Raw genomic sequence first — 25094 nt, 5'->3', positions numbered from 1 at the left:
CTTACATTGGTATTAAAAACTCAATTATAGTAATATACCATGGATCAGCCAGTAGAACTTTGTTCCAATTAAATAAAATCAACATTTTCCCACTGTGTGAGGCTGTGTTCATGAGTAATGATTTGGTAATGACATCCTTTGACCAGTCCTAATATTAAGATGATGGCAGTTATATTTTTGCCCCTAGCCATTCATCCTAGTATCTCAGATGGTTAATTTGAGCCTGGTGACTAGCCAGGGCATGTAGTTATCTATCAACTCTGATTTTGTACTCTAAGACCACGTTGCTCTGTCACCATGGTCTGAATGTTTTGCTGATATAAACTGGAAAGTCTGTGCAGTTTGGCCAAATTACTCTAGCAAAAAGATGGCCTTTATATATCTCTATTATTGAATTGATGCCTTGGCAACTTTATTGCAGTTTAACCTTTATGTTATAGCAAAAAATTCATTTCACTGATACACTGGCTCAGGCTGTGAATTTGTCTCTCCCAAGTTAAACAATACAAATCTCTTCACTGGGCACCTGGTCTCCCTGGGAAGCCACAGCCTATAGAAAGCAGTGTTGATGCTTTTCCCTTGCAGGCAGGGTCACAGTGGGGCTCTTTGTTCATGAATATGTCTGTCCTCATTCTCCCTTATATGAAATGGAAGGTCTGCATGAATGAAATTAATGCATTCATAATGTGACTCATCCTCTGATTGTTTTCCACAAGTGAAGTTTTGTGCGTCCTCAAACCTGGTAAGGGTCATGCTGACCTTCACAGCTCTAATTGAGTGGTGGGGTAAGTGCTGCAGAGACCTGTGGGTACCCCAGCTGTGTCCTGGTGCCTAACTGTGGGGAAAAGGAGAGAGATACTTGCAGGCAGTGATACATCTTGGGCAGCATGAGCAGATGGAGGGTAAATAATGGGCATACTTGGATTCTTTATTGATGTGATTAAGTTTCTACAATGGTAGCTCTATGGAGGCTTCGTGCTACTTGCTTGGGCCAGGTTCTACCCGCTGTAGGGAAGCTCCTAAGGACTTAGCAATAGTTTGTGCAACAGGGTCTTTCCACCCCACCCCTGCTTGTCCTAGCCACTGCTGCAGTGACTCTAGTTGTGTGGTTGCAGAATCACATCAGCTGCAGCATCCGTGGGCCTGGAGTTTGTATGAGGCCATGGATAAGACAGTCAACTGTCTGGCTTGGCAGCACTACACCCAGGGTATCTCACTTTGTCTATCCTACCTTGGATCTAATTCAGTAATCCTAATTTAGTAGGATCTAATTCTGCTTTATGCCTGTAATCCCACATTCTGAGAAGAGTGGCCATCAGCCAGGAGCAGCCCAGAACTGGGCTACTTAACAGGAAAGGCAAGAGCTGCCTTTCCATCACAGTGGGCTGGCCAGCACTGATGCTGATAGAAATCCTGGGCCTCTGTGTTAGCCACTAACCAATGCTGGTGCAGCAGGGTGTGTCTGAGCCATGGTTTAGGTTCTATTTTGAGCAGAACCTTCTAGATCTGCAGGGGAAGAGGAGTATTATACTTTGTGGCACAGTGCCCTTCTTGGGAATAGCTCAGCACCTTGCAAAGGGTAGTCTCCATTAAAGCTGGGAAAGGTCTACATTAACAGGATATTAACAGGGTATTCTAAGATTCTATGATACAGAAAACAACAGGACGTGCAGCCAGAAAATAAAACATTAAAGGCCTCCTGTTCATAAGCAGCCTCTAGCTTTGCATCCGCACATAATTATGCCTGCAAAACTTGAAGGTTGCCTGGAGGTGGTTTTAAATCAGACCCTAATTGCAGCCTTAAAGGGATACCTGGTGTATTTTGGAGAACGCATTTCCTTATTCAAGCTGATGCTATGCACCCAAAAGGTGTGTATCAGCCCCCTGCCTTGTAAGACTGACTTGGGAATTGGGGCATTCTAAATCTAAAAATCTCTCAATCCCCATGATTCCAGGAGGTGAAGATTTAGGAAAATCTGTAAGTATCATGGGCATTATGATAAAATGTGTGTGTTGGCAGCTGGGCATCTGCTTCAGACAGCACCACCTCTTCATAAATAATCCAAGTGTGCACGTTCTGCTGCTGATGCATTGGATACTAACTGCTACTATTGCTCTCTATTATGTTCTGGGTAATTTCCTTAGTCTCCTGCTCTGCCCGATGGCCATTTTGTTTCAGAATGAGCGTAAATGATTTCAAATGAAAATTGAAATAAAATGATCACTGAGATATGTGTATGCATGCCAAGACCGCCTGGAAAAAGCCTCCCAATTCTCTAACGAGGTGCCTAAATAAGTGGCCTGTTTTAAAAGGACTGGACAGCCAGCTGCTTTTATGGAAGCTAGTCTCTGCTGGATGCACTCAGAGTGGTTGCTATAGAGCATTCAGCTTTGGTTTCAATCAGTGTGCTAAGTTCACTGCAGTTTTGCTCCGTGATTGCATTTCAGATGACACTTACATTCCTTGAAGACTCCACAGTGGTTCCTAAAGCAGACAAGTGGAAAGATCTGTTATTTCTAAACATGAGTCCTGCAGCTCAGTTGGCTGGCAGTAGCTCTGTGGTCCCTTCAGGCCATTTCCTATGGAGACCTGGGTGCAGTTACTGATGTGATCAGTGCTGAAATAAAATGAGGTAGAGAACACCTAGTTTAGTTCATGTTGTAAATGGTAAAAACTTGACAGGAAGAGAAAGGTTAGCTTTGGAAATAAAAAAAAAACAAATATGGAGATGGATTTGGATACCTCGACTCTTAAACTTAGGGTGCAGGAAATCTAGGAATGCTGGTCAGAGCAACAGGGAGGGGTGGAATTTAATCCCTGTGGCATTTGGTAGGATTTGCCTTTGAGAGTTTGCTTTAATCCCATCTCAAACAGGCTTAAAGCAGGGGGAAAAAAAAAAGAAAAAAAAAAGAAACATTTAAAAGCAAGAGTCATACTTGAAATTTTGTGCTTGGTCTTCTTTTACTTACTTTCCTTAAATAAGGCAATGGTGCTGGCATTTCCTCCGCTTCTGGATGACTCCATGCATGTGGATGCTTTCTTGTGCTGAATTCATGCATGGATTGTTCCCCCTGTTAAAAAAGCTAAAGACACCCATGTCACAAGTGTCCCTGGATGGCTGGATCCCAGGCTGTGGGCCACAGCTGCCCCATGCAATGGCCGTAGTGGTGTGGTTGAGCCTGGAGAAGGAACCCAGCAGCAGCCTGCCAGTGCCTGCAAGGAGGTCATCAAGAAGGTGGAGCCGAGCTCTTCACAACGGTGCATGAAGGGACAATGAGACACAACAGCTGAATTGAGTTGAAATGAGAGGTTTGGACTGGATATAAGGAGAAACCTTCGCTGTGAAGGGAGTCAAGTAATGGAAGAGCTTGCCCAGAGAGGCTGTGCCATCACTGTCCATGGAGATTTTCAAGACCAGATTGTGCGGAGCCCTGAGCAACTGCATCTGACCTCAGAGCTCACGCTGTGGGCAGGAGGTTGGGGTAGAGGCTTCTTAGTGTCTCTTCCAACCTGAATTACCTTCTGACCCGGTGACACTATGAAAAGTCCTGTGTGAGAAGGGGGATCCCAGGAGTTTTACAAGAGGCTTGCACTAAGTACAGGTCCATTTGCTCTCATGTTTTTGTGGTCTGTATCCTTCATGACTAATGCAGCTAGAGCAAGGTGATGTTGTAGCCATCTTTAGTAAATATTGATAGCCTCAAGATAAATGCCATCCAAATGTGAACTCTGCAGAGAAGGCCGCTTAGACATATGCTCTAGGGCTTTTCCCCATTACTGAAGCTCTTGACCTTTCAAGATGTGAAATACTTGAAACAACCTAAACCTTCAGGAAATTAGCTAACGGTTTGTGCTGCTCGGGAAGTGAGTGTGCCCTTTCCTGCTTATACACATGTATTTTACTGAACAACTGTTCTGTATGAGAAGTCTTGAAGACCATGTTCCTGTTGCATCTCAGCATCAGATAAGATGTCGAAAAAATGCCTGTTGTCTTGATACCCACTGTTTTACTTTCTCCTCTTGGGAAAGAAACGCTTGTTTAGCACTGTTGTGTGTTTGTTCATAGAGCAATTTGCAGAGGCTTGCTTGCAATTTAGCATTGACCGGCAGCAAAATCCAATCTCTTATTTTAAAAGCATGAATGATTTTGCAGATAAGAGGCTTGCTAAACCTTTCAGGTTTGCAAATATTTCACTGGGTAGTTTGGGCCTAATGCTGCCTCTCCTTGTAGGGCATGAATCAGGGGTGCCAGCAGACCTCTCAGCATCAGTCAGTGCTTTTGCCCGGGGGAGTCAGGACTGTGAACCCCTCATGGCTACAGATGTCCCTGCTGCATTCAAGTATTTCCTCCTACCCTTCTGCAGTATCCCATGGGGTTCATCCATACGTTATGGGGCCACAACTAGCTCTTCAGGGCTGGGATAGGGCATCTTCTGTCTCTCTGCATCATGGCCTGGGCACTTGCTGGGGAGTAAAAACACCAAATGAGTGCAGGTCCCCCTGCCATCACCCAGGAGGACCTTTGAGTAGGCTGAAGTGGGCAGGGGCTTTCTTAAATTGGCTTTGAAATTGCATTCACAGCATAAGTGGTTGTTTCCGGTAAAACTGTTCATTTTCTTCTGTCACAAAACCTAAAAGGCTCTTTCTTATTTCCTGCTGAATCTTTGAGATTGATGTGGACTGCTGGGCAAGCTTTTATGTCTGCTTTCAAACAAGGGCTGGTAGCATATCAAAGCTCAGTGAGGTAGATGGTCAGAGACCCTGGAATTAATGCTGCTTTCTTTGTGCCAGTCGGGCTGTCTTTCCTTCCCCCCAGCCACCAGGCTCTCTGTGCACTGCTTCTAGGGAATAAAGCTAGCCTTGGAAGGTTGCTTTGCCCTGAAGGGTGTGAGCCTTCACCTCTATCCTGCTGCAGCTTCCATCCCATCATAGGGTGCTCTGGTGGGCTCCAAGCCTCAGCTACTGAGTTGAAGTGGGGTGAGGTCAGCACAGTAGTTGGTTTCAGTGCAAAGCCACACATAAATGTAAACCCCTTTTGCCAGTGGCGTTGCAGGAATTGTTTCTTACAGAGATGCTCACAGGCCAGTTTTTCATCACTAGAGCTATAGCTTTTTCAGGTTATGAAATACAGCATTTTAACAAAACCCATCTGCTGAGATTAACTAGTTCATTCAGCCACACAGGAACCAAGTTTGCCTTTTTCTGCTTTCACAGACATATGAGTGGAAAAAATGATTTGAGTATTATCTCTGGATTCACTTGATTCACTTATTAGACTTTGCATAAAAACATACGGGGTGCACAGAGCCCATCAAGAGCATCTCTGAGAATAGAAAGCTGCTCCTAGGTGCCTCTCTGCTCTTTGTTATATTCCTTTCTTAAGAATGGCCCTTCACTTAGGTTTCAGTTTGAAAGTGGGAACCATTTGCATTAAGGCCCCTGAGAGCCCTCAGCTATCTGCCCATCCCGCTGTACAGAGACAGCAGCTCCTGTACCCTGGTGCTTGTTGCTTGGCATTATATAATGACCTGAAATCTGTGCTGATTCATTTTAAATGCCAGTCTCCAAACCATGACAGTTCGATATCTGCTTTATGAACAGCTTTGCTGGCCTGCTGCGGGGCTGCAGGTGCCAGAGAGCAGTGACTGATTCTCCCATCAAACCTGATGCTGCCCTTGCTTGTGCAACTGCCTGCCTTCACCCATGCCCCAGCCTCCAGTGCTGACTGTCTGTAGCAGGGCATAGCCATTCTAGGGGGAATGGCTTTAAGCTGGAAGAGGGGAGGTTTAGATTAGACATTAGGAAAAAATTCTTCCCTGTGAGGGTGCTGAGGCGCTGGCACAGGGTGCCCAGAGAAGCTGTGGCTGCTCCATCCCTGGCAGTGTTCAAGGCCAGGTTGGACACAGGGGCTTTGAGCAACCTGCTCTAGTGGAAGGTGTCCCTGCCCATGGGACAAATCAGTGAATGATCTGTTTGTAAGTACTGGTAGATGAAAGAACAGCCAGTCTAATAGGGCTTTAGTAAGGCCATATCACATAAAACAGATCTAATAATGTTCTTGAGAGAAGCGAGCCTGGTTGATCAGAGGAAGGAGGTGTAACACATGTTTACAGGTTGACCTCAGGAACGCTGTTGCCACAAGCCCATAAGCAAACTATGAAGCAGGTGAGAAGATGGATGTGACATGATGGAAGTCATCCTCAACAGAGTGTGCAGTGCAGCTAGGGATGCTTTGGGTACTGAAGCTGGTGCTGAAACTCAGCAGTAATTTGGGGGGCACTAAGCAGACAGGATTTACAAGTGCCTTTGTGCCAGAATTGAAATTGTAAATGAGCTTGACAACCTCAGCAGCAATTTGCAGTCAGTGAGCTAAAATTCAATAAAGACACAAACCAAATGTGCAACATGAAAAGATCACTAATTGGGGAAGCAGAAGGACTGTAAGGGATGCTGGGCCCAGGGACTGCCTGCGCTGCTGTGTTCTCACTGATACTGTGCTGCTGAGTCAAACCATGGGAGATGCAGGGCAAAGCCACCCTCTGAGCACAGCCAGGGTTCAGGCTGGACTTTGCATGCTGGTCTCTAAAGAAGGGTCATCTTTGCTGCTGCAGAAGGGATTGCAGAATAGTGCAGAGGTACCATCAGCCTAGCTGTTGCAGGAGTTCAGCACAGATTAGCTTTTCTGTTTGACTTTAACCTTTCAGAAGTGATTTGGAAAGTAACATTAAATTTGGTACAAAAGTGAAGATCAGAGGGAGGTTTTGTGATTCATTCCAAAGCACACTATTGAAGTTAAAGAGTCAAAAGAAAAAATAAAAAAGAGTCATGGGTAACATAAGAGAATCATATTAGACCAAACTAAAGTGCAAGCAGCAGGGGTAGGATGCATCAGCTATTTAGCACCAGATTACAGCATTCAGAAGTGAGCAGGACTGAGGCGTGAAGGAGATTATCCTAATCACTGAGACTCTCGGAGCAGAGCCAGGCTGACAGAAGTGTTAACTGACAAGTTAGCTTGGATAAACAAGCACTTTCTTGTAAAACAATGTCACAGGGTTTCCATAAAACGTCAAATGGTCCTCAGCCGTCTGAATGAATAGCATCTCTTCCATGTGCAGAGGCTTTGATTTCTTACTGACTCGTGGGAGATGAGTCAAATCAGCTGAGGCTGATGCTGTTTTCCTACCATGTCAAAATGGGAGTGACCCAGTTCTTACTGAATGAGGAAGAGCAGAGATATGCAGCCCTACAATGAAGCAGCTCCTACAGTTCAGTCAGGTGACACAGATGCTCTCTTCCCTCCTGTGTCATGCACCCTAGAGAAGTGGGCTGGCATGACGCAGGGCAGAGGGATGTGCTTTAGGCCCCCTCCCATACCCTGGGACATACAGCCAGCTCCTCACTGGCAAAGCTCACGTGGCTCAGCCCCAAAAGCAGCTTTCACAGATGCCTGCTTATCCTTAGAATCATAGAATGGTTTGGGTTGGAAAGGACCTTAAGGTCATTAATTTCTCCTGCCATGGGCAGGGGCGCCTCGCACTAAACCTTGTCACCCAAGGCTCCATCCAACCTGGATGGACTCCATCCTTGAGCAGTGCCAGGGATGGAACATTCACAACTTCCTTGGGCAACCCATTCCAGTGCCTCACCACCCTCACAGTAAAGAACTTCTGCCTTATATCTAACCTGAACTTCTCCTGTGTAAGTCTGAACCCATCACCCCTTGTCATATCACTACAGTCCCTAACGAAGAGACCCTCTCCGGCATCCTTGTAGGCCCCCTTCAGACATTGGAAGACTACTCTGAGCTTAAAGCTACTTCTGAACATACTGTAACAGAGCTGGGTCTGTCCTTTTGCCATTAGCATGGAAGTGCTGTGAAAGCTCATGAGTTTTAGGGTCTGCCTAGTGCTGGTGTGGTGTCAGGGCCACCAAGGACCAGCATTCCTGTGTCATCACAGAAGCAAGGAGGCAATGAATGTTTTCTGAGCCCAGTCTCCTTTGCTCCTGCCAAGCCCCAGGCTTCAGAGGGACCAAGGACTGTCTTACAACCCTTATTTGTAACTCAAAAATGTCCTTGTAGAAAAAATTAACTGTATTTGAGGATGTTCTGGCTGCAGTAGGAGTATAGAAATAATACAAAGTAAGGTCGCCACTGCATGGTAGCTTGGCTTTGATGTAAGTTGGAGCTGCCCTTCCTGCCCATTATCTTTAGTATGCTCCAGCAGCTGACTTGGTGCCAGACAGAGGCTGCCGATTACATATATTGCCTCAGAGTTTGAAACAAATCATCTGTGGAGTTTGCAACTGGATGAGGTATCATGGTTCAGTCAAGAAAATTAGGTAAATCCATCATGAAGACAGTGAAAGCCAAGCAGTGAAAGAGATGTCAACTGGTAAAGGGCAGCATTATATTAAATTATCCCTCACCTTTTTGCTCTTACACCAACTTTATTCTTTGTTGCCAAGTTACCAGGTACATCTTCCTTGTTCTTACACACATATATATTTTCCCCCAGCCTTGATTCTGGTTGCTGTCGGTTGGTTTTTGAACATGGTAGCGTTGCCCAGATCACTGCTGGGGAATGAAGGCTTGCAAGCCTGGAAGAACAGGACAGCATAGGTTGCAGCCACTGCAGGCCCAGCGTTTGTTCAAAGCATGCAATAAAGGTAGGGTAGGTCAAAGTAGCTCTAGAGCTCCCTACTTCATGGACCACAAAAACCAAGTAGCTTGTTCTGCTGGCAGGGAGGTTGGTTGCTTTCAGGTGGTGCTGTTTGGAGGGTCGAGCTCTCCACCAGATCTCCTGGTGTTTCCCTCCCTGGGCTCACAGGGCTGATGTGCTGCAGGGAAAGGACAGAGGGGTCCAGGTCACCTCAGAGCTGCTGAGTAGGTGGGAGCCTGGGCCGGCTTTCAGGCTGTAAGTGCAGTTTGCAGAGCGGGCAGTGGGAAATGAGATATTCAAAACTCTGAACTTGTTTTGGTGGTGGAGCTACAGTAATAGACTGGACATGCACCATGCTTTCAGAGCAGCTGTGGGAGCCTCAGTGGGGAGCCACTCGATTTTGGTAGGTAGAATACGTTTGTGTGATTCAGAGACAGGGGAGCTGATGGTCTGGATGCAGCTGAGCTGGATTACTTCTCCGGCTGAGAGTCAGGCATCAAAGCAGCTCATTTATGTCAAATATTTTCTGCAACTGTAACACAGCAGAGTTAGATCCATTATTGCCTGTACGTCAAGCATGCAGGTTCTGTTGTTACCCTGATGGTAATTTTAAAATGTTCCTATTGAGTAAAAAGCATCAGAGAGAGGCTGCAGAATTCACCTGATCCCATCTCAGATAACTGCGCATCTGCTTAAATTTAATGCTCCTTTTCAGAGGTTACTGACTTCCCAGAGTTACTGTTCTTCCATTAAGAAGAAGTTTGTTTTGAGCATCTGCCTGGCATATCTACCGTCAATCTGTCCAGCACTTTGGTATTGTAAACCTAGGTTTCTTTTGATGGTTGTTGATGTCAGCTCACAAATCCCTATGCTGCAAAGAATTACTTAGTTCAACAGCTTGGGCTTCATTTGGAGGTGCTACTTGTCTTCCTGCACTTCCCTGGAGTGGACACTCAGGTTTAGAGGGACCATAAATAAAATAGCTGTTGGAGTCATTGGTTACTGCTTCATGCCTTATTCTCCCTGGAGATCTGTAACTAAGCTGGGAGAAGCAGGCGAGAGTTCTTGCACTTTTCTATTTCAGACATTTTTATGTTTCTTTTACCCCTCTCTCTGTGCTTCTCCCCATATTTCTTGTTCTTGGAGTCTGAATCATGTTCCTCTAGGGAAGTGGCCACATCTTCTTCTTAAGGGTTCCGTAACAAAAAACTGAGATGCCCTTTTCCCATTATCTGAATGCTTCTTAGCAGAAAGAATGAGGGTGTCTGCCACGGTCTGCAGACCCTGCAGGTCCCTGGTTTGCTTCTATGGGATCTGCAGAAGATATCTGAGAAAAGTGTGTTTATTGTCAGAGGCTCCAGCTCCCTCCCTGGGGATGTGCACCACAGTGGAAACTGAAAATCAGAGGTCTGAAACCTCCACTCTGTAGTTTCTAAACCACTCCTGGATGAGTGTGGGTAAGCGATCATGGCTCCAGGTCTCAGGACCGGCCTAGGCAGCATGAGAAGGAGTTAGCAGAACTGGCAGGACAGAGGGAGCTATCCACAGGGGCACCTTCACTGGTTTGTAAGCTCTGACCAGAATACTGTGTTGACATGCTTTTTGTTCCTTCACAACTCTCAGTACCATTAAGACTCAAGCTGCTGCCCCAGCACAGGGCACCACACTGCCCTGTTGCTGTATGCTGTCTTCCTATCAAAGCTACACTTTCTGCGTTAGGAACCCTGGCCAAGTTACTGTGTTTCCCATGGAGTCATTGAACTGTGAGGTCTCTCATTCTGACAAGCATCACCACTGTGTTGGTGGAGATAACAGTCTGGGTGATGCTATGGTACCAAGTGAGGCATCAGGGGTGAGATGGATGGAAGGAGGTCTGCCCTGTGAGCTGTAACAACCCAGGACAACATGGCACACTGTGTGTCAGTGAGTAGGTAAATATGTTTGCCTGCCACATGTGGAAAGTTATACAAATATTATCTCTCATCAAAAACTCCCGTTTGTGCCAGCTGCCTGGCAGTGTCTGGATGGCAGCTCTCATCTGGGTGCTCCTGGATGAGTGCCTGCCCTGAGAAGGAAGGTGCCCTATGGAGGACAATCTATACTCTGGAGGGATAGGGGCCACCAGCGCACTGCAATGGGGAGAAACTGTGTGATGTTAGTGAGTCTCTGGGGTGGGAGATCCAACTGGATCCTATTCCATAATCTTTAGTCCCAGGACTTGAGCCAGCAGGGCAGCTCATGGAACTAGGAACCCCAAGGGAAAGATGCAGGTTTTCAATTCTTTCAGCATGAAGCCCTGCCCCAAGCCCCAGGCATATAGTACTGGTTGAATGCAGTTCTGCTGCTTTACAGCACTGTTAAACTGCCTTAGGTGTTATGGGAAGCCCTGTGCACCTTTTAGGTTACTCCTGAAGCACCAAAACTGGTGTTGGCCTGACCCCATTTCCCTCTCTCCTGAGGGTGCCTGTAAACCTCTATATCAAAGCCACTGAAGTCCTCCCGAAAGCCCATGGCCCACCCCTCCATCTGGACGTCTGACAGCTGATATGAGGCTGATGTTTCCAGCTAAAGAACTGTAATAGATTGTTCTTTTCCATGATTCCCTTGGCAAAGGAAAACAAGCCCATTTGTTTAGAAGCTCATAAAAGGGGAGCTTTATAGTAGGAACATTCATAAACTTGTTTGCTTTTGACCTTCTCCACAGTTGCTGATGGTTTCGGGTTCTTGTCCCGGGCATTGTGCTTGTCTGGGCTGTCAGTGACATTTTTGAAAGGCAGCCTCACCCAAAGTAATTTGCATTGCTCAGTGCTCCAGCACTGAGCCTTCAGACATGCCATCTTTCTCCACTGCAGTGCTGGGCAGGGTGTGCTGGTGCGATACATTGGCAGCCTTACAGACAGACTTCAGTGGCTGCTGAAAAGAAACCTGGCCACTAAATCCATGTTGGGTTTTTTTCTCCTAGATCAATTGATGCCTACTCAAGTGGTGGGCACTTCACAGGCTCTTAGGTTACTAAGCATCAAGCTTGTGCCATTGCAGGGGGGACAGTTGTTAGTTGTGCCTTTAAATTAATAAAAATCTATTCTGTGAAGGCAAGCAATTAAATCTTCAGTGAGTGTGGGTCATAGAGAGCTGATATGCTTGAAAGAGAGCTTGTCCTTCTCAGAGATAGTAAGGCAACAGGCATAAAGCAGAAGCCAGGACAGCCACCTTTATTTATGCCCAGATGGGATTACCTTGGCTGGACTGTGGGACCTCGAGTGTCAGGTCTAGATTCAGAATTTAATGCTGGCATCTGATATATTGAGAAGATAAAAATGAAAGCTTTTTTTCCGCCTATGCTTTTTTGACTGGGGCAGAACTCTCCAAACTGCAGATCCTCATCTGTGGCTGATGCTTTGGATTCCCTTCTTGAATTATATTGCCATGGATTTCTTCAAAATATGTCTGAGAACCCTGTCCACTTTTCAAGCTTTTCTCCATCTAGAAAAGCCTTATTTTACTTCAGTCTGGAGGGAGTCATCTCATCTTGTTTTCTGCATCTATAAAAGCTTTGTATGGTTCTTCTGCCCAGACCAACGACACCACAAATTGCTAGATGTTGAGTCCTGTGAAGACACAGCAGCTCATGAGGCTGCCTGGGACGTGTGTTTGCACATTGCACAGCTCTTTGCTATACATGAATTCAGATAAAATTCAGTAACTCATTGGTGTTTGCTGGGAGAGTACATGTACTGATTTGATATGAAACCTTGCATACTCCCTGGAATAAGCTTTTATAGGGTAATACTCGATTTCACATAATTCCTAGATTCAAATTGTGAACATGGCACAATGTTGAAATGTCTCATCTGTTTCCTAAGTGCTGGTAAACAAGACGCAGCTGGCAGGAGATACACAAGTAGTTCAGTCCTGATTTTCCCCATATTCCCACTGTACTTGTTAGCATAAAATAATCCCTTCCTTATTTCTTCTGAAGACAGGAAAGGGAAAAGAAACGTAAGGCTGTAAGTCTCCACAATGGATTCAAGGTGGGAGTCCAGCATGCTGGAGGCTGCCTACTTCAGCACCAGGAAAGAGAGGGATGTCATGTTTTATTAGCCTTTACAGGCTGTATCAATGATGGGAACTAATTGCAATTATTGGGAGATAACATTACATGAACACATTCTCTTGAGTAACTACTACTGTTCGCTCTGGATTCACAATGAAACGTGCATTATCGTGCAGCTGTTGATGGAGCAGGTCTGTGTCACTGCTGTATCACTGCTGTAGGTCTGAGGTCTGTGCCAGTGGGAATCCCACCTGAGTCTGTTTCCCTTCATCCTCATGTTTCCTGTTTGGCCAGTCTTAACCTGACACTTCTGTCAATGCTGTGGGAGAAGGACATGTGTGCATAGCATCCAAAGCAGCTGGACTAGAGTGGGTTGCCAGCACCAAGCTGTCCCGTGCTTTGCCTGTGCTTCCCTGGCTTTACCCCAGAGTACATCCTTAATCATACAGTCCATGTTCCTATCACTTCCCTATTAATTACTGGTTTGAGTCTTTAATGTTATTATTAAGCTGGAAATTTTGGAAAGCTGTACTATAAGGGGTAGTAAGTATTTCTGACAGCAGTCCCTGCTTTGTGCATCAATCTCTGTTAGGCCCTGATTTAACACCTGTTTGACTCATTACTTGCAGCACTGAGAAGGGAGATTAAGACCTGTGAGGTTAGCAGTGCTGGCTCTGAGCCTTCTCCAGTCCAGATCAGCTGGAGCCTTACCAAGGGTCTTGGAAAGAGCTTGCATCCACAGCAGGGAACTGTTGTTCTCTCCATGGGTCCCTGCAGGGGGGGGACAAGCCCTCAAAAGCATCAGGCAGCTTCTGCACACTGGTTACTTAAAAGAGGATGAAGGTTCTGACTGCAGATGGTAATTGTGTGCTAAGGCTGCCTTTCCATGGGACCTTTTCTCTCTTTTTTCTCCAAACATTGTTCTGCTGCTGAGGGATGTTCTTGCCAGATTAATCCCGTTTGTGTTCTTTGCCTTTTTTTCCCCAGGCCCATGTGTTTGATCTGAGCATTAATAAGTACGAAGCTCTCTGCACGCAGCTAGTGGTGACCAAGAAGAAGAATAAAATAACCCATGTCCAGTTTAACCCTGTCTACCCTGTTGTCATCATTGGAGATCAACAAGGCCACGTTGTCTGCTTGAAGCTCTCTCCCAATCTGCGCAAGATGCCCAAGGTAAGGACAACCTGCACTCCTCTAATGGAGGTACAAACCACAGCAGGTCTCCGTTCCTTATCACTGTCCGCTCTCCTTCTTTGCAATGATATTGGCAAAGCTGCACTTTCTAGCAAGGTGCTTAATATTACCTCAAGCCTTTTGGGCAGGATGTCTGGGAAGGTGGATCCCTGCCTTTGTTGCTGTACAAGTAAGGCTCAGTTTGCTCCCGGGCAGGAGTGGGGACTGGTGGGAAGGGGTTTGCTGTCTGTGGGCGCTTTCTCACCACGGTCCAGACAAGCCCAGAAGCTCTGCAGAGGTTCATTTTTTTTTTTCCCCAAAGCTCACATCTTTTCTGAGCTTTAGGTTTTATTTGCAAAACTCATTGAAACCAAGTAAAGGAGGTCCCAACTCCTTCCCGCGTCTTCCCACAGAGCCCATGCTACCTGTCTTCTTGTACTCATCGATCATCAGATCCTGTCCCCTGACCACCATGTCATCTCTCCTGTAAAGGAGCAAGCATTATGTTTAATTTGTGAGGGCACTTGGGATCCTTGTCTCAAGTGACAGTATGTGCCTCTGTGAGCTGGTGAAGCCCCTTTTCCCACCCAGCCATGTGGGCCAGTTGTGAAGGATGATGACCTCTCCCACATGGATGCTTTACTAGACTTTCTTTCTGGGCTTCATCCAGCTATGAGCTAAATGGCTGTAAATGCACTGTCCTCTCTGAGCCCATGTAATTCTCATATCCTCTTGTTTAGTGGTGCTATTTCAGTTTCAGGCTTTTTAGAACTGATCCAAGAAAGCAATCTCTCAAAATTAACATCTTTTATTTATATACCCCCAAAGGTTTTAATACTCTACTAACCCACTATATTAGGCAAGGTCTTTGGCCAGGAACTAATCAACTTAGTGTCACTCCAGAGTCTTCTGTGTGATTTTTAAGAAGTTTCTTAAGCTGGAAACCACTGGAAATGTGAATCTTCCCTGTGCTGCAAGGGCATAGAAAACACAGAAGCGTGGCTGTCTGTTTAGGGCTGGGCACAGGAGCTGTGGAAGAGAATGTCTCATATGCTTCAGGCTGTTCTGTTTCCTTCAAAACCACAGCCTAAGACCATCTGAGCTCTCAGGGCTGTCACCAGGTTGGCTCAGGACAAGTTCCCTGGCTGCTTTATGAGGTCATGGTCTTTCCTGGTCATGGGCAAGCACCATGTCTGCCATGGACCTTGGCTGCACAAGGGTTCAGCAGTGAAGGTGGGTCACAGACACATGAACGTGGCTGCTCTCCTCCATGCCCCAGCTGTGGGCTGTGCAGCACCCAGCAATACTGCACTGTGGGTCAGAATGAATTTGAATGTCTCCTTCCATTCCTAGTGGCCAGCAGCAACCCTCTGTGCGGGTACCAATGTTGTCATCTCCCTTTGCCAACTTTCTTCAGAGGCTAGTTGCATCTTGTTGACAAAGCAGTTTAAACTGTGAGTTTGGGAGTCCTCAATCACTTATTGCTGGGCTTAAACCAACAGGTACCATGTCCTAGGCAACATATAAATGGGATGGAAATGGACACTGCTGCTCTGATGTTGTTAAGCTATCTGTATTCTCTTTGCTTGGTTAGGTTTGAGGGGACACTGAACTAAATGTTTCTTGCACATGTGGAAAAGGAGGGGTGTTCAGGCATGGGTGGTGATGTGTGCAGGTGACCCTGGCTATAGCCAGCTCTTCTATGAAAGAGATGAGAACTTAAAACAGGTAACATGTGGTGCAGTGGCAAAGTGGCAGATCTGGCCCAGCCAGCTCAGCCCAGCGGCCTTTCTGTGCCGTAAGTGGACACTTGTGAGCTGTGTTGCTGAGCCCATCTTTCGTGGCTGATGTGGCATCTGCTGCACCAAACAATGGTGTCCAGGACCCTGTGGTGAGGAGGGTTAGCCACTGTGACAGGGTGCCATAACAGAGAGAGGCCAAGTCCTGGCAGAACAGGCAGTGCCATCCTCTGCCTCGTCCTGTCCACCTCCTTCCTATCCCAGCACCAGCCTTTGTGTCCTTAGTTAGCAGCAAGCCTCCAGCGGTGTTTGCAAGAGTATTGTCTCACTGTCAGATGTACTTCGAGAATATTGATCCTGGCTCCTCTGAAGATCAAGTCAGAATGCTCTTTAAACCTTTACTCTGTGCAGCCAGCTTTCTTCTGTAAAATTACTTTACTTCTCCCTGTTTTCTGCAAGTCTCCAGAGCCAAGTTAACAGTGTCAAAATATCCATGGATTTTTGTAAGTGGAAAGGGTCCAGAATTGCGCAGGGGGATTCTGGCATCCCAGCCGTTTCCTTGCAGATAGAGAAGCCTGCCTGTGCCTGGCTTTGTACCTGGTTAGCCCAGTCTGTTCTCTCAAGCAGTTGATCTGCACAGAGCCCGATGGTAAAACCTGCCCAGCACCCAGGAGGACACATCATGACGAGCGCCTCTGGAGGCTGGGGCCGTCATACCAACCCCAGCATCTGCGAGCTCAGCTGCCTGGTCATTCCCATCAACTCCTTTGGAGGTGAGAAGGTGCCTTTTGCTGAGGTCTGGCACAACTCAGAGTGCCAATGGGACAGAGCAGCCCGGGGCTCATCCAGGTCCCAGTACCCCTCTTTTTCATAGGGGGTTTACCTGTGAAGCTTCTTCACCACCTTCCCACACAGCTGGGATAGCTGCTTTTGACAGGTATGACCAGCATACTAATCACCTATTTTTGAGAGAGCTCTTAATAGCCACATGTCATTCCAAACCCCGTTCTTCCCCTTAAAATAGACGTGGTGCTGTCTGCTCCATGTTCTGTGGATTCCTTAGCTGTTGCTGTGCTTCCAAGATAAGGCCCGCCACAAGAGACTGAACTAACTTCATCCCAATGGGATTTCAGCCTTTTTTAATTTATTCTGGTTTGTGGTGGATAAGTGGAAATAGGGAGGGTAAGGACTCTTGCATTAGATCTTGGTTCATTCCTCTATTCAGGTCCTTGAACGAGGAGTGGAGGTTCAAGAGCTCTTTAAATAATTTGCAGGGTTGGTCTGCAGCTTAATTAATTCGTGTTTGTAAAACACTCTGGGATCTTTAAGAAGTGTTATTTAATACCTGAGTTTTGCTGTCAGCAGTGTCAGCACAGCCACATTTATGAGCACTTGGTAGAACAAATATGCCAAGGGGCAGAACTTCTCAAAAGCACTCAGGTGGCGTTTTCAGAATAGACTTTCATAAAGACATACAGTAAAAGCTTCAAAAATGCCTAAAACTCACTGTGAGTTTTGGCCTCTAAATCATTTAGTGGCACATAGGAAAAGGTGCATGTGTTGTTGAGGGGAAGCCGGGTACAGGGGCTCTACCGCCTATCAGGCATTTGTGTCAAGGGCACACAGAATCATAGAATCATGGAATGGTTTGAGTTGGAAAGGACCTTAAGATCATCTAGTTCCAAACTCCCTACCATGGGCAGCGATGCCTCACACAGGAGGCATAGAGGTCCCTGTGCTTGTATCAAGCACACTGGGAGCCTTTGTGTCTTTGCCTTGGTGATTTGGGTCCTGGAGCCCTCCCTAGCCCCATAGGCTGAAGTCTCTGGGGACAGAGACATCCCCTTGCCCCAAGGCGGTGAGTTGTGTTTATTTCCACGAGGTGTGATCCTGGTGGAGGTTTTCCGTGCCTATTGCTGTTGTCTCTGTATTGTGTGAGTCCTCTGGGAACACACTACCCAACTGCTAAGCACCCGCCTCCCTGAGCAGCCAGCCTTGCTTGAGCAGAAAGCTCATGGCAACAGCTATTGTCCTGTGAAAGGTAAAACTAGGTTGAGTCCTTCTGCTCTGAACTGGGACAGAAATGCTTGCAGTATTTCAAGATGCAGCACTAGGAGCAAGTGGCTCTCCGCTGTTGTCCAAGCCGGTTTTGGACTCCAAGTGCTCCTTTAAAATTGCAGTAGTTGTCAGGCAGGAATTGTTTAACTAATAAAGTATTGTTCCTAATTTATAACGACCTTGCGGTTGAGTTTACCCGAGGGAAGCATTGCTGTAAGAAGAATCAGTTTGGGGCAGAGATGTTTAATTAGTAAGCCTTCCAGGTTTCATTCGGGGGTTGGAAGAAATTAAAGCATTTTGTCATCACAGTCAGAAGAATGTAGCTGCTCATGGGCTTTGGTTTGCTGTTAAAAAAACCTGCTGAAATAGCCTGGCACAACCCCTGTCAATGCCAAAAGTAAGCAGTAAAAGAAGTGTGAGGAGTTTTTAGAAATGCTGAGAGACCACAGCAGAGTGGGAGAAGGAAAGAAAGCAGGTCAGAGAAAGGTTACGATGCATTTGCTGAGGCTAAGGCAATTTCTTGGCCAGTACCCAGGCTGACAGCCAGGGAGACAGCCAGCTTCTTGGCCTGATGCTTGTCTTGGGTATTTATCTTGGATTATCCAGGATGATTATCTCAGTCTCTGTCCCTGCTACTGGTTTCTTCACCCGCAAGTCACCTCTTTCTTGTCCCTTGGGGACAATTGAGTTCCTTCCCAGGCAATATATCCAGGCTGACAGGGTCTAGCTGGCCGTAGGTGGATTGGGAAGAGGAACACGGCTGCTGACCCATTGCAGGATGCAGGGTCAGGGCTGTGCACAGCTCAGGAGCTGCAGGCACACACTTATGAGTCCAACACAGGTTTCCTTTGAGCAACTTGTGGTGTGGGGACAATGAGGGGCATGAGATGGCTCTGAGCCTTCCTGGGTGCATGTGGGACTCCCTCTGTGCCTTATCACACCAGCCACTGTCACCTCCAGACTCCCTGTGCCTCCCTATTGACAGCCCTGATGGGTTTGCCCTTGGCCAGATCCAGCCAAGGAAGGGCCATTGAGTTTCACTGTCTGCAGCACTTTGGCTTTTTGGCCATAGCTGATGGCAGGATCTGGGAGGGACCACTCAGGATTTGGGGGACTGTGATGGACAGTGGGAGGGTGTTGGGATTTTCAGGAGGTGAAGGGGAATTTGGGGAAGATTGGTGGAAGAGTGTGAAGTTTTAGGGGGACAGTAGGAGAAACCTATTATTCAGCCTGTCTCCCTCACCAGCACTGCCTCCTTTGCTATCTCCTGGGGCTTGAGGTTGCTTCCTCCTCATACTCCTGAGCAGCACCCATTGCACACAGTGCTTCCTCAATAGGTAGACCTGTTTTGGCCCTATCCCCAGCCTCAGTGGGATGCATCTCAGGTCCAGAGCTAGGACGGTGTGAATGGACAGTGGGATGCTTGATCCTGAACCTCACTGCTTTGTAGCCTTGTGTTGCTGTGACCAAGGGTGACAGGGAGAAACTAGAAGGATTTCAGGACCAAAACCGATCTGTTTTGTTCTTAGTGTTTTCCTGTAGCTGTAGAAGGTGTTTCAGTGTCTGTGAGGAATGAACCAACCAGCACAGGAAGATGAACCTGAACTCACTCCTTCTGTCCCTGGAGGGGATGTCGAGACGTGCCCATCTGCAAATGTGACTGTATTTACAGAACAAAGCTATAGATTAGATATTCTCTGAGGCCACATCAACCCTGGTGAGTGGTTTAGCGCTGAGGGAAGTACATTTTATCCCCAAACTTTCTATTACAACAGCTCTTACATGACATTATTCTGAGAGAAATTCTGACAGCAGCTGCCCATTTCTGAGCAAAAAGCACTCACCTCTCCTCTCCAAATGGCTTGAGTCTTGCTCTTCTAGTGGTATAATTCTTAGTCCCTCTGTTTTCATGCAAATGCTCCTCTCTCATTGAGATTCCCAGAGTCACTTGTGTGCTGTTGGAGCAGTGGCCAATGTTCATGTGTCTCTTTCAGGGCTGGCTAATCACACAGTGACCCAAAAGCATAGGGTGCAAGCAGTGCTAGAGGAATTTGGCATCAAGTGCTGCTGTGCCTTGCTTACATCAGGACCGCCTCCTCCAGATGCATCTTGACCCCCTGATAAGGAGGCACAGACAAATAAGCTGTGGTCTCATAAATGCTGACCTGCAGCTTCATGGCTTTGCTTCCTCTTGGGATTTGCAAATGCTTTTTGATTTCCTGTCAGTCCCTCCTCTGTTATTTAGACTAGTCGCAGATAGCTGCTCTCTGTGCAGTTAGGGGAAGAGCTGAGCACCATGGCATTGATCCAGGGACTCATGAAACCCTGTTTCTGCCCATTCACAGCTTTCTGTGTTGCTTGTGTAGGCAGTGTAAGGACATATGCACCGGCTTTGACTCCTTGGTACAGGAAGGAAACCCATTGCTGGGTGCCTTCTACAAGAATAAGAGACACATCTACAGGGACAGGTCGCCTGAGCCTGCCTTGGATCAGGAAGGGCTGGAGGTGGTTGCTCTTTCAGTCCCTGCTGTTGGCACATGCTGGTCCTACCACACGCTGAAGCCAGCAAGAGGCTTGTATACAGCTTGCCAGTGTGAGCAGCACTGCTTGTGACCTGTGGCCCTTTTGCTATGCAGATCTGTGAGTCATAACTCTAAATCAACATCTACCTAAGGGAATAGTGATGTGCAATGACAAAAGCAGGCTCTCCTTCCCCTTCTGCCTGCTCCTTTCCTGCCATGCTTTCCTGCCCTGCCACTATGCTGGGAAACCCATTAGCAGGCCCCCAGGATCCTTTCTTCCTCCATTGTCCCCCATCAGAATATCTCCCAACCTAACTTAGCCTGAGATAAAATGAGGGAACTGTTTGGACCTGGTAACCTGTTTCTTAAGAAAGGAGGTGGTTCATGTTCTTCTTGGGCAGAACTGAAGCCTTGGGATATTTATCCGGAGACTCCTGCACAGGAGAGTGGCTTTGTGGCGGAAATCTTGATGTCCAAGAGCATCACACCAGAGGTACAGTGAGTTCTGAATCCCAGACACAGATGTGACAACCTTAGATACTGGCATTGTTTGAAGAGCTAACCCAAACAAGCCAGCAGTAGATCTAAAGGACTTGAATATTCTATTATTAAATCAGTTTTCTTCATTTTTTGAGAAATAACTTTTGAGTTATTTCAGACAATGTGAAGGGAGAAGAGAGCGCTATGTAACTGCAGGATTGCTGAACCCCAAGGTCAAACAGCTGGGTTTTTATTCCTTTTCACTGTTCCTGGCCACGTGTCTTCAACCTTACCTCTGTTGTGTAATGTCATTTCCTACGACTCCTCTGTTTGGCAGTTGGTGGAGGGGCAACATCAGTGTATTTACAAGTTATTTTAAGCTGAAGTCAATTCTCTGTGGTCAGGATAAAGTGTGTTTAGTACATTTAATGGAAACATTGGCATTTGGAGCATGAAAAGGTCCCATTTTAAGAAAAATCAGTAGTACTTACTTATAAATTATTTCTAAAGTGCAAGTCTCATCCTGTGAGGTGCTGTGTGGTGTCAGGGTGACACTGACAGAGTCAGGAGCACTGTCTTTGACTTCCTAGTTTCCTCTTTGAAGATTTATGTAATAAAAAGTGTTGCCTGTGTTTGGAAGTGATGCAAGACCACCCCGTGTGCAATTCTAGGGGTTTGGAGAAAAAACGTTAGTTTTTCTAGCACTGGCACTAGGCAAGTCACTGAGCTGAATGCCCCTCTCTAGACATAAATCTGGTGTGTGTCCATTGGATTTGCTGTCCTCTGCATTTTTAAGAGTAACTGAAATCTGACTTTGGCCTTATATTAGTGAGGGCTTATTTTACTCCTTCCCTTGTATTTCTCCACAATGGTACAGTTATGTTGCTACAAGAACTGTTTTATCTGCAGGCATTGCATCCTCTTCCCTATGAACAGATTGTACATTGCTGTGTGCCATCCTAGAGCTCCCTAAGCTCCAGCAGACTGGGCTTTGCTCCTCTGCAGCCCAGTGAGCCCTTCACTGCCTGCTCTGGAAAATTCCTAATGCATGATAAGGAGCCCTGCTTCATGGATTCTAAGGACTTGAATTTTGGTTAGATCTACGATTGCCTGAATATGCCTGTTCAGCCTGAACAGCTCCTGTTTGAGACGGAGACTGTTTTCCCCAGTGGCTTGGCAAAAAGCCGTGGCAGCAAAGGAGTGGGCACAGCATAACATTATGGCAAGAAAGGCACTGCCCAGCCTCACGGGCAGCTTGGCTCGCCTTTCCTCCCTGTTTCTTTAGCTGTCCTTTGTGAATTCATTTCTATGCACAACTTCAATCCCCTCCAGGAAACTGAGGGATCCAGTTCTTTCCCTGAATAACAGCCCCGGTACAAAGGCAATGGGACCCCCGGGGGAAGAGGCTGTTTTCAAAGCATGCCTTTGACAGAGCCAGCAAGGGAGATTTTTTGGGAGACTCATTCTCCCAGCAGTGGCTATGTGTGAGAGCAGGTCTGCCAGCCTGCATCCTCTCCTGTAGAGGCTATCTGGTGCTCAGCACCCTGCCATAACTGATCATGGTTGTCTGTGGATGGAGGCAATGTCTATCCACATCTTCCAGGTCATCTGAGGGTGAATTGCTTTTTTGCCAGAGAGCCCCAAGGAGCTCTTGTGAGTGTAGCTATTCCTGAGCAGTGGCTCTGCCGCAGCGGTGTGAGGAAGAAAGCTTGTTAACTCAGCCTCCAAGGCTGTTTGAAGGGCAAGGTGGTGGCTCATCATGATGATGTGGTGCAAAGCAGTGGCTGGGGCCTGGGACACCCAGCACTGGTCCTGGACCTGGCCTCTGCATCTCTTTGGATGAGATGCAGCTCCACTCCATGTGGAAGTGGGATGAGGACATGGATCTCCCTGGGAGCCACAGTGACCAAGTGAGAGGTGTCCATAGACACTGTGTACTTGTTCTCCTACAGCCTTTCTTCTCTGTGCATCCCTCCTGCGGAGTTCTGTTGGGACACATCCAGTACAATCATACCTCAGGAGAGGAGACAGCGTTGGGGTGCACTGATGGACAGCCCTGTGCCATCAGGGCTCAGTGCCTGGCAGGCTCTCCTGCCTTGTCCATCACAGGAAGACAATTGAATGTCACAGGCTATCAAGCCCAAAGTTTCCAACTATGTTGCTGGAGGACTGGTGAAGATTTGGAACATGGCACTTAGAGATGCTTGCTAACAACAGGAAGACACAGCAGTGATGTGTGCACTGTGACAACTCCAGCCCAGCAATCCTGTCTTGGCCCTGTGCTGCCTCTCAGCTGTCTGTGCTAGCAGACAGAGTGAGAAGGGGAGGATGAGAGAGCAGGTTCCCCTGTGGGACAGAGGGAAGAGGTGACAGTAGCATGAGGGAAAAGACGAGGAGCTGGATCATGGCATGAGCAGGGAGGAGCAGACATTCTGCAGGTGTCCTGGCCAGCAAAGCACACAAAAGCCTGGGATACAGGTGAGCAGGTCCCTTTTGGCTCTGCACCTTCATAAGTGTTGGTTTGGCTTCCATTTGTGCTGCTCATGCAGTTTAGGTGGAAAAATGTAACTAATTCTCTCCAACTCATGGCTGCCAAGTGTCTTGGGCACCTGAGACCTCATTTAGCAGGGATGGCAAAATGGGACACTGGTCTTCATTTGCAAGACCCATCCCAGTCATGGTTTTTGCATTGCCTCACTGAACCTGGCAATGCCCCAGAGGTTGGACAAGGTGGGCTTTTACTGTCCTTGGTTGTGATATCACATACCTGGTCCCTGGGCATTGTCTGGGCACCTTGGGGCAGTCCCTCCCTGCAGAACACGGTGGTATTTACTGCAGTGACAAAGGAAGGAAGTTTGTTATGACATGGAGTAGGAAGAGATGCAGCTACAAGAGCCAGGGGAACAGCTTGAGATTTGGCATATCCCTGTAACTCCTCCTGAGCCACTGCCAGAGCCTGACACAGCCTTCTCCAAACAGTCAGCCTGGGTTGGAAAGGGCTGAGGCTGCCAGAGGAGACACGGAGGGCAGCTCCCTGCCTGGGAGATTTTGTCTGTGCCATTGTAAAACACATCCCAAATGTATTGCTGTAAAAAGCCCTTCACTTGCAGGCTTCACTTGTGTGTTTCCTCATATTGGGTGCATCAAGCTACAAACTTCCATATACCCCTGCAAGCCCTGATAGAAACCGTAGTGCTGCTCCCAGTCTTTGCCAAGCCTTTCCACAACTCACGTTCGTGCCACCTACCTGCATCCTCTGAAAGAAAACAAAGGGAGACACCTGCACCAGCAAGCAGGCCAAATAAATGGCCCTTGTTCAAATTAATTTGATGGGCTCAATGGGGAATTGTTTAAATGAGAGAAGGGAAGGGATTGCCGGTGAATAAAACATCTTGCTGCTCACGGTGATGGAGCTGACGCAAAAGGATTATTTTTATCCTGTGGAGAAAAGGAAGAGAAGAGCCCTGCACAGCAGAGAAGAGGGGCTGCCTTACAGTCCCGCTGGGTGTGGGAGATGCAGTGACGGCTGCAATCAAAGCAGCTCCAGGGTTCTCCTGGAGGGAAGCTGTTACGCTCCAATTCGCTGACTGTTTCTGTGACACAAGATACCAGGCGCCAACTGTGTGAGGCCGTCTCAGGGCAAACATCCCCTGCTCTCCCCTACTCCCATGTCCCACCAGGGAGCTGCCAGTGATCCCACTGCTCCCAGTCTGTGGGTGTCTGAGCTCCTCACCCCGCCATGGGGGCCTGGTCACTGCAGAGACCTGTCCTGCCTGAGCAGTGTTATGTTTCCCACCTCCAGCCCAAATCTTCTCATTGCCCCTGATCCCATGAGCTGTGCCCTTGCTGCATGGTGTCCTATTGGTGCAGGTTTCTCACTGCCATCCCTGGTGCAAATCCTTTTACGTGCCTGACTGTGATGCTCCCATTTCTCTGCAGTGGCACAGCTGACTGTTTCACAGCATCACAGGAGTGACAGGTCCCATCCAGGTGATTATCCCCCTAACCCCAGCCCTGATGGCAGAACACTCCCTCCCCGCAATCCTGTATTTGTGCAGGGAATTGTCTCTGCTCAACTGCAGTATCTTGCATTTGTCCGAGTTAAATCACATACAGGTTTTCCAGGTCACATCTCTGGTCCAGCAAACTAATTTCGAATTCTGGTCCTGCCTTCCTGGACACCTGAAGCCTTCCCATCTGTCCCAATGTCTAAGCACTAACAAATGCTGACCAGATTGCCTCCAGACCATGGAGCCGTGAGCATTACACAAAACCCTGTGCTGACAGCTCTGGGTACAGCTATTCAGCTGGATCTTAACAGCTTCTACCCACTTCATATAGATCTTGTGCCTCACATGAGGATTGGAACATACAGGTAGACAATGGCAAAGTCTCCCTGAGGTC

General features: G+C 47.4%; 1 protein-coding gene across 2 annotated transcripts in view; it reads left to right on the top strand.

The window, feature by feature from the left end:
- The window catches only part of DNAI1 (dynein axonemal intermediate chain 1), a 152515-nt gene that overhangs the window by 101566 nt on the left and 25855 nt on the right, over window positions 1-25094 (top strand). For both annotated transcript variants that reach the window (XM_030511344.1, XM_030511345.1), the window contains one exon: window positions 13706-13891. In XM_030511344.1, the coding sequence (XP_030367204.1) occupies window positions 13706-13891 (186 nt within the window). The remainder of the gene's footprint in view (window positions 1-13705; window positions 13892-25094) is intronic.

This window comes from Strigops habroptila, chromosome Z (genome assembly GCF_004027225.2).
Source record: "Strigops habroptila isolate Jane chromosome Z, bStrHab1.2.pri, whole genome shotgun sequence".
Lineage (NCBI taxonomy): Eukaryota > Metazoa > Chordata > Aves > Psittaciformes > Psittacidae > Strigops > Strigops habroptila.
This window is presented reverse-complemented; position numbering and strand designations above follow the sequence as displayed.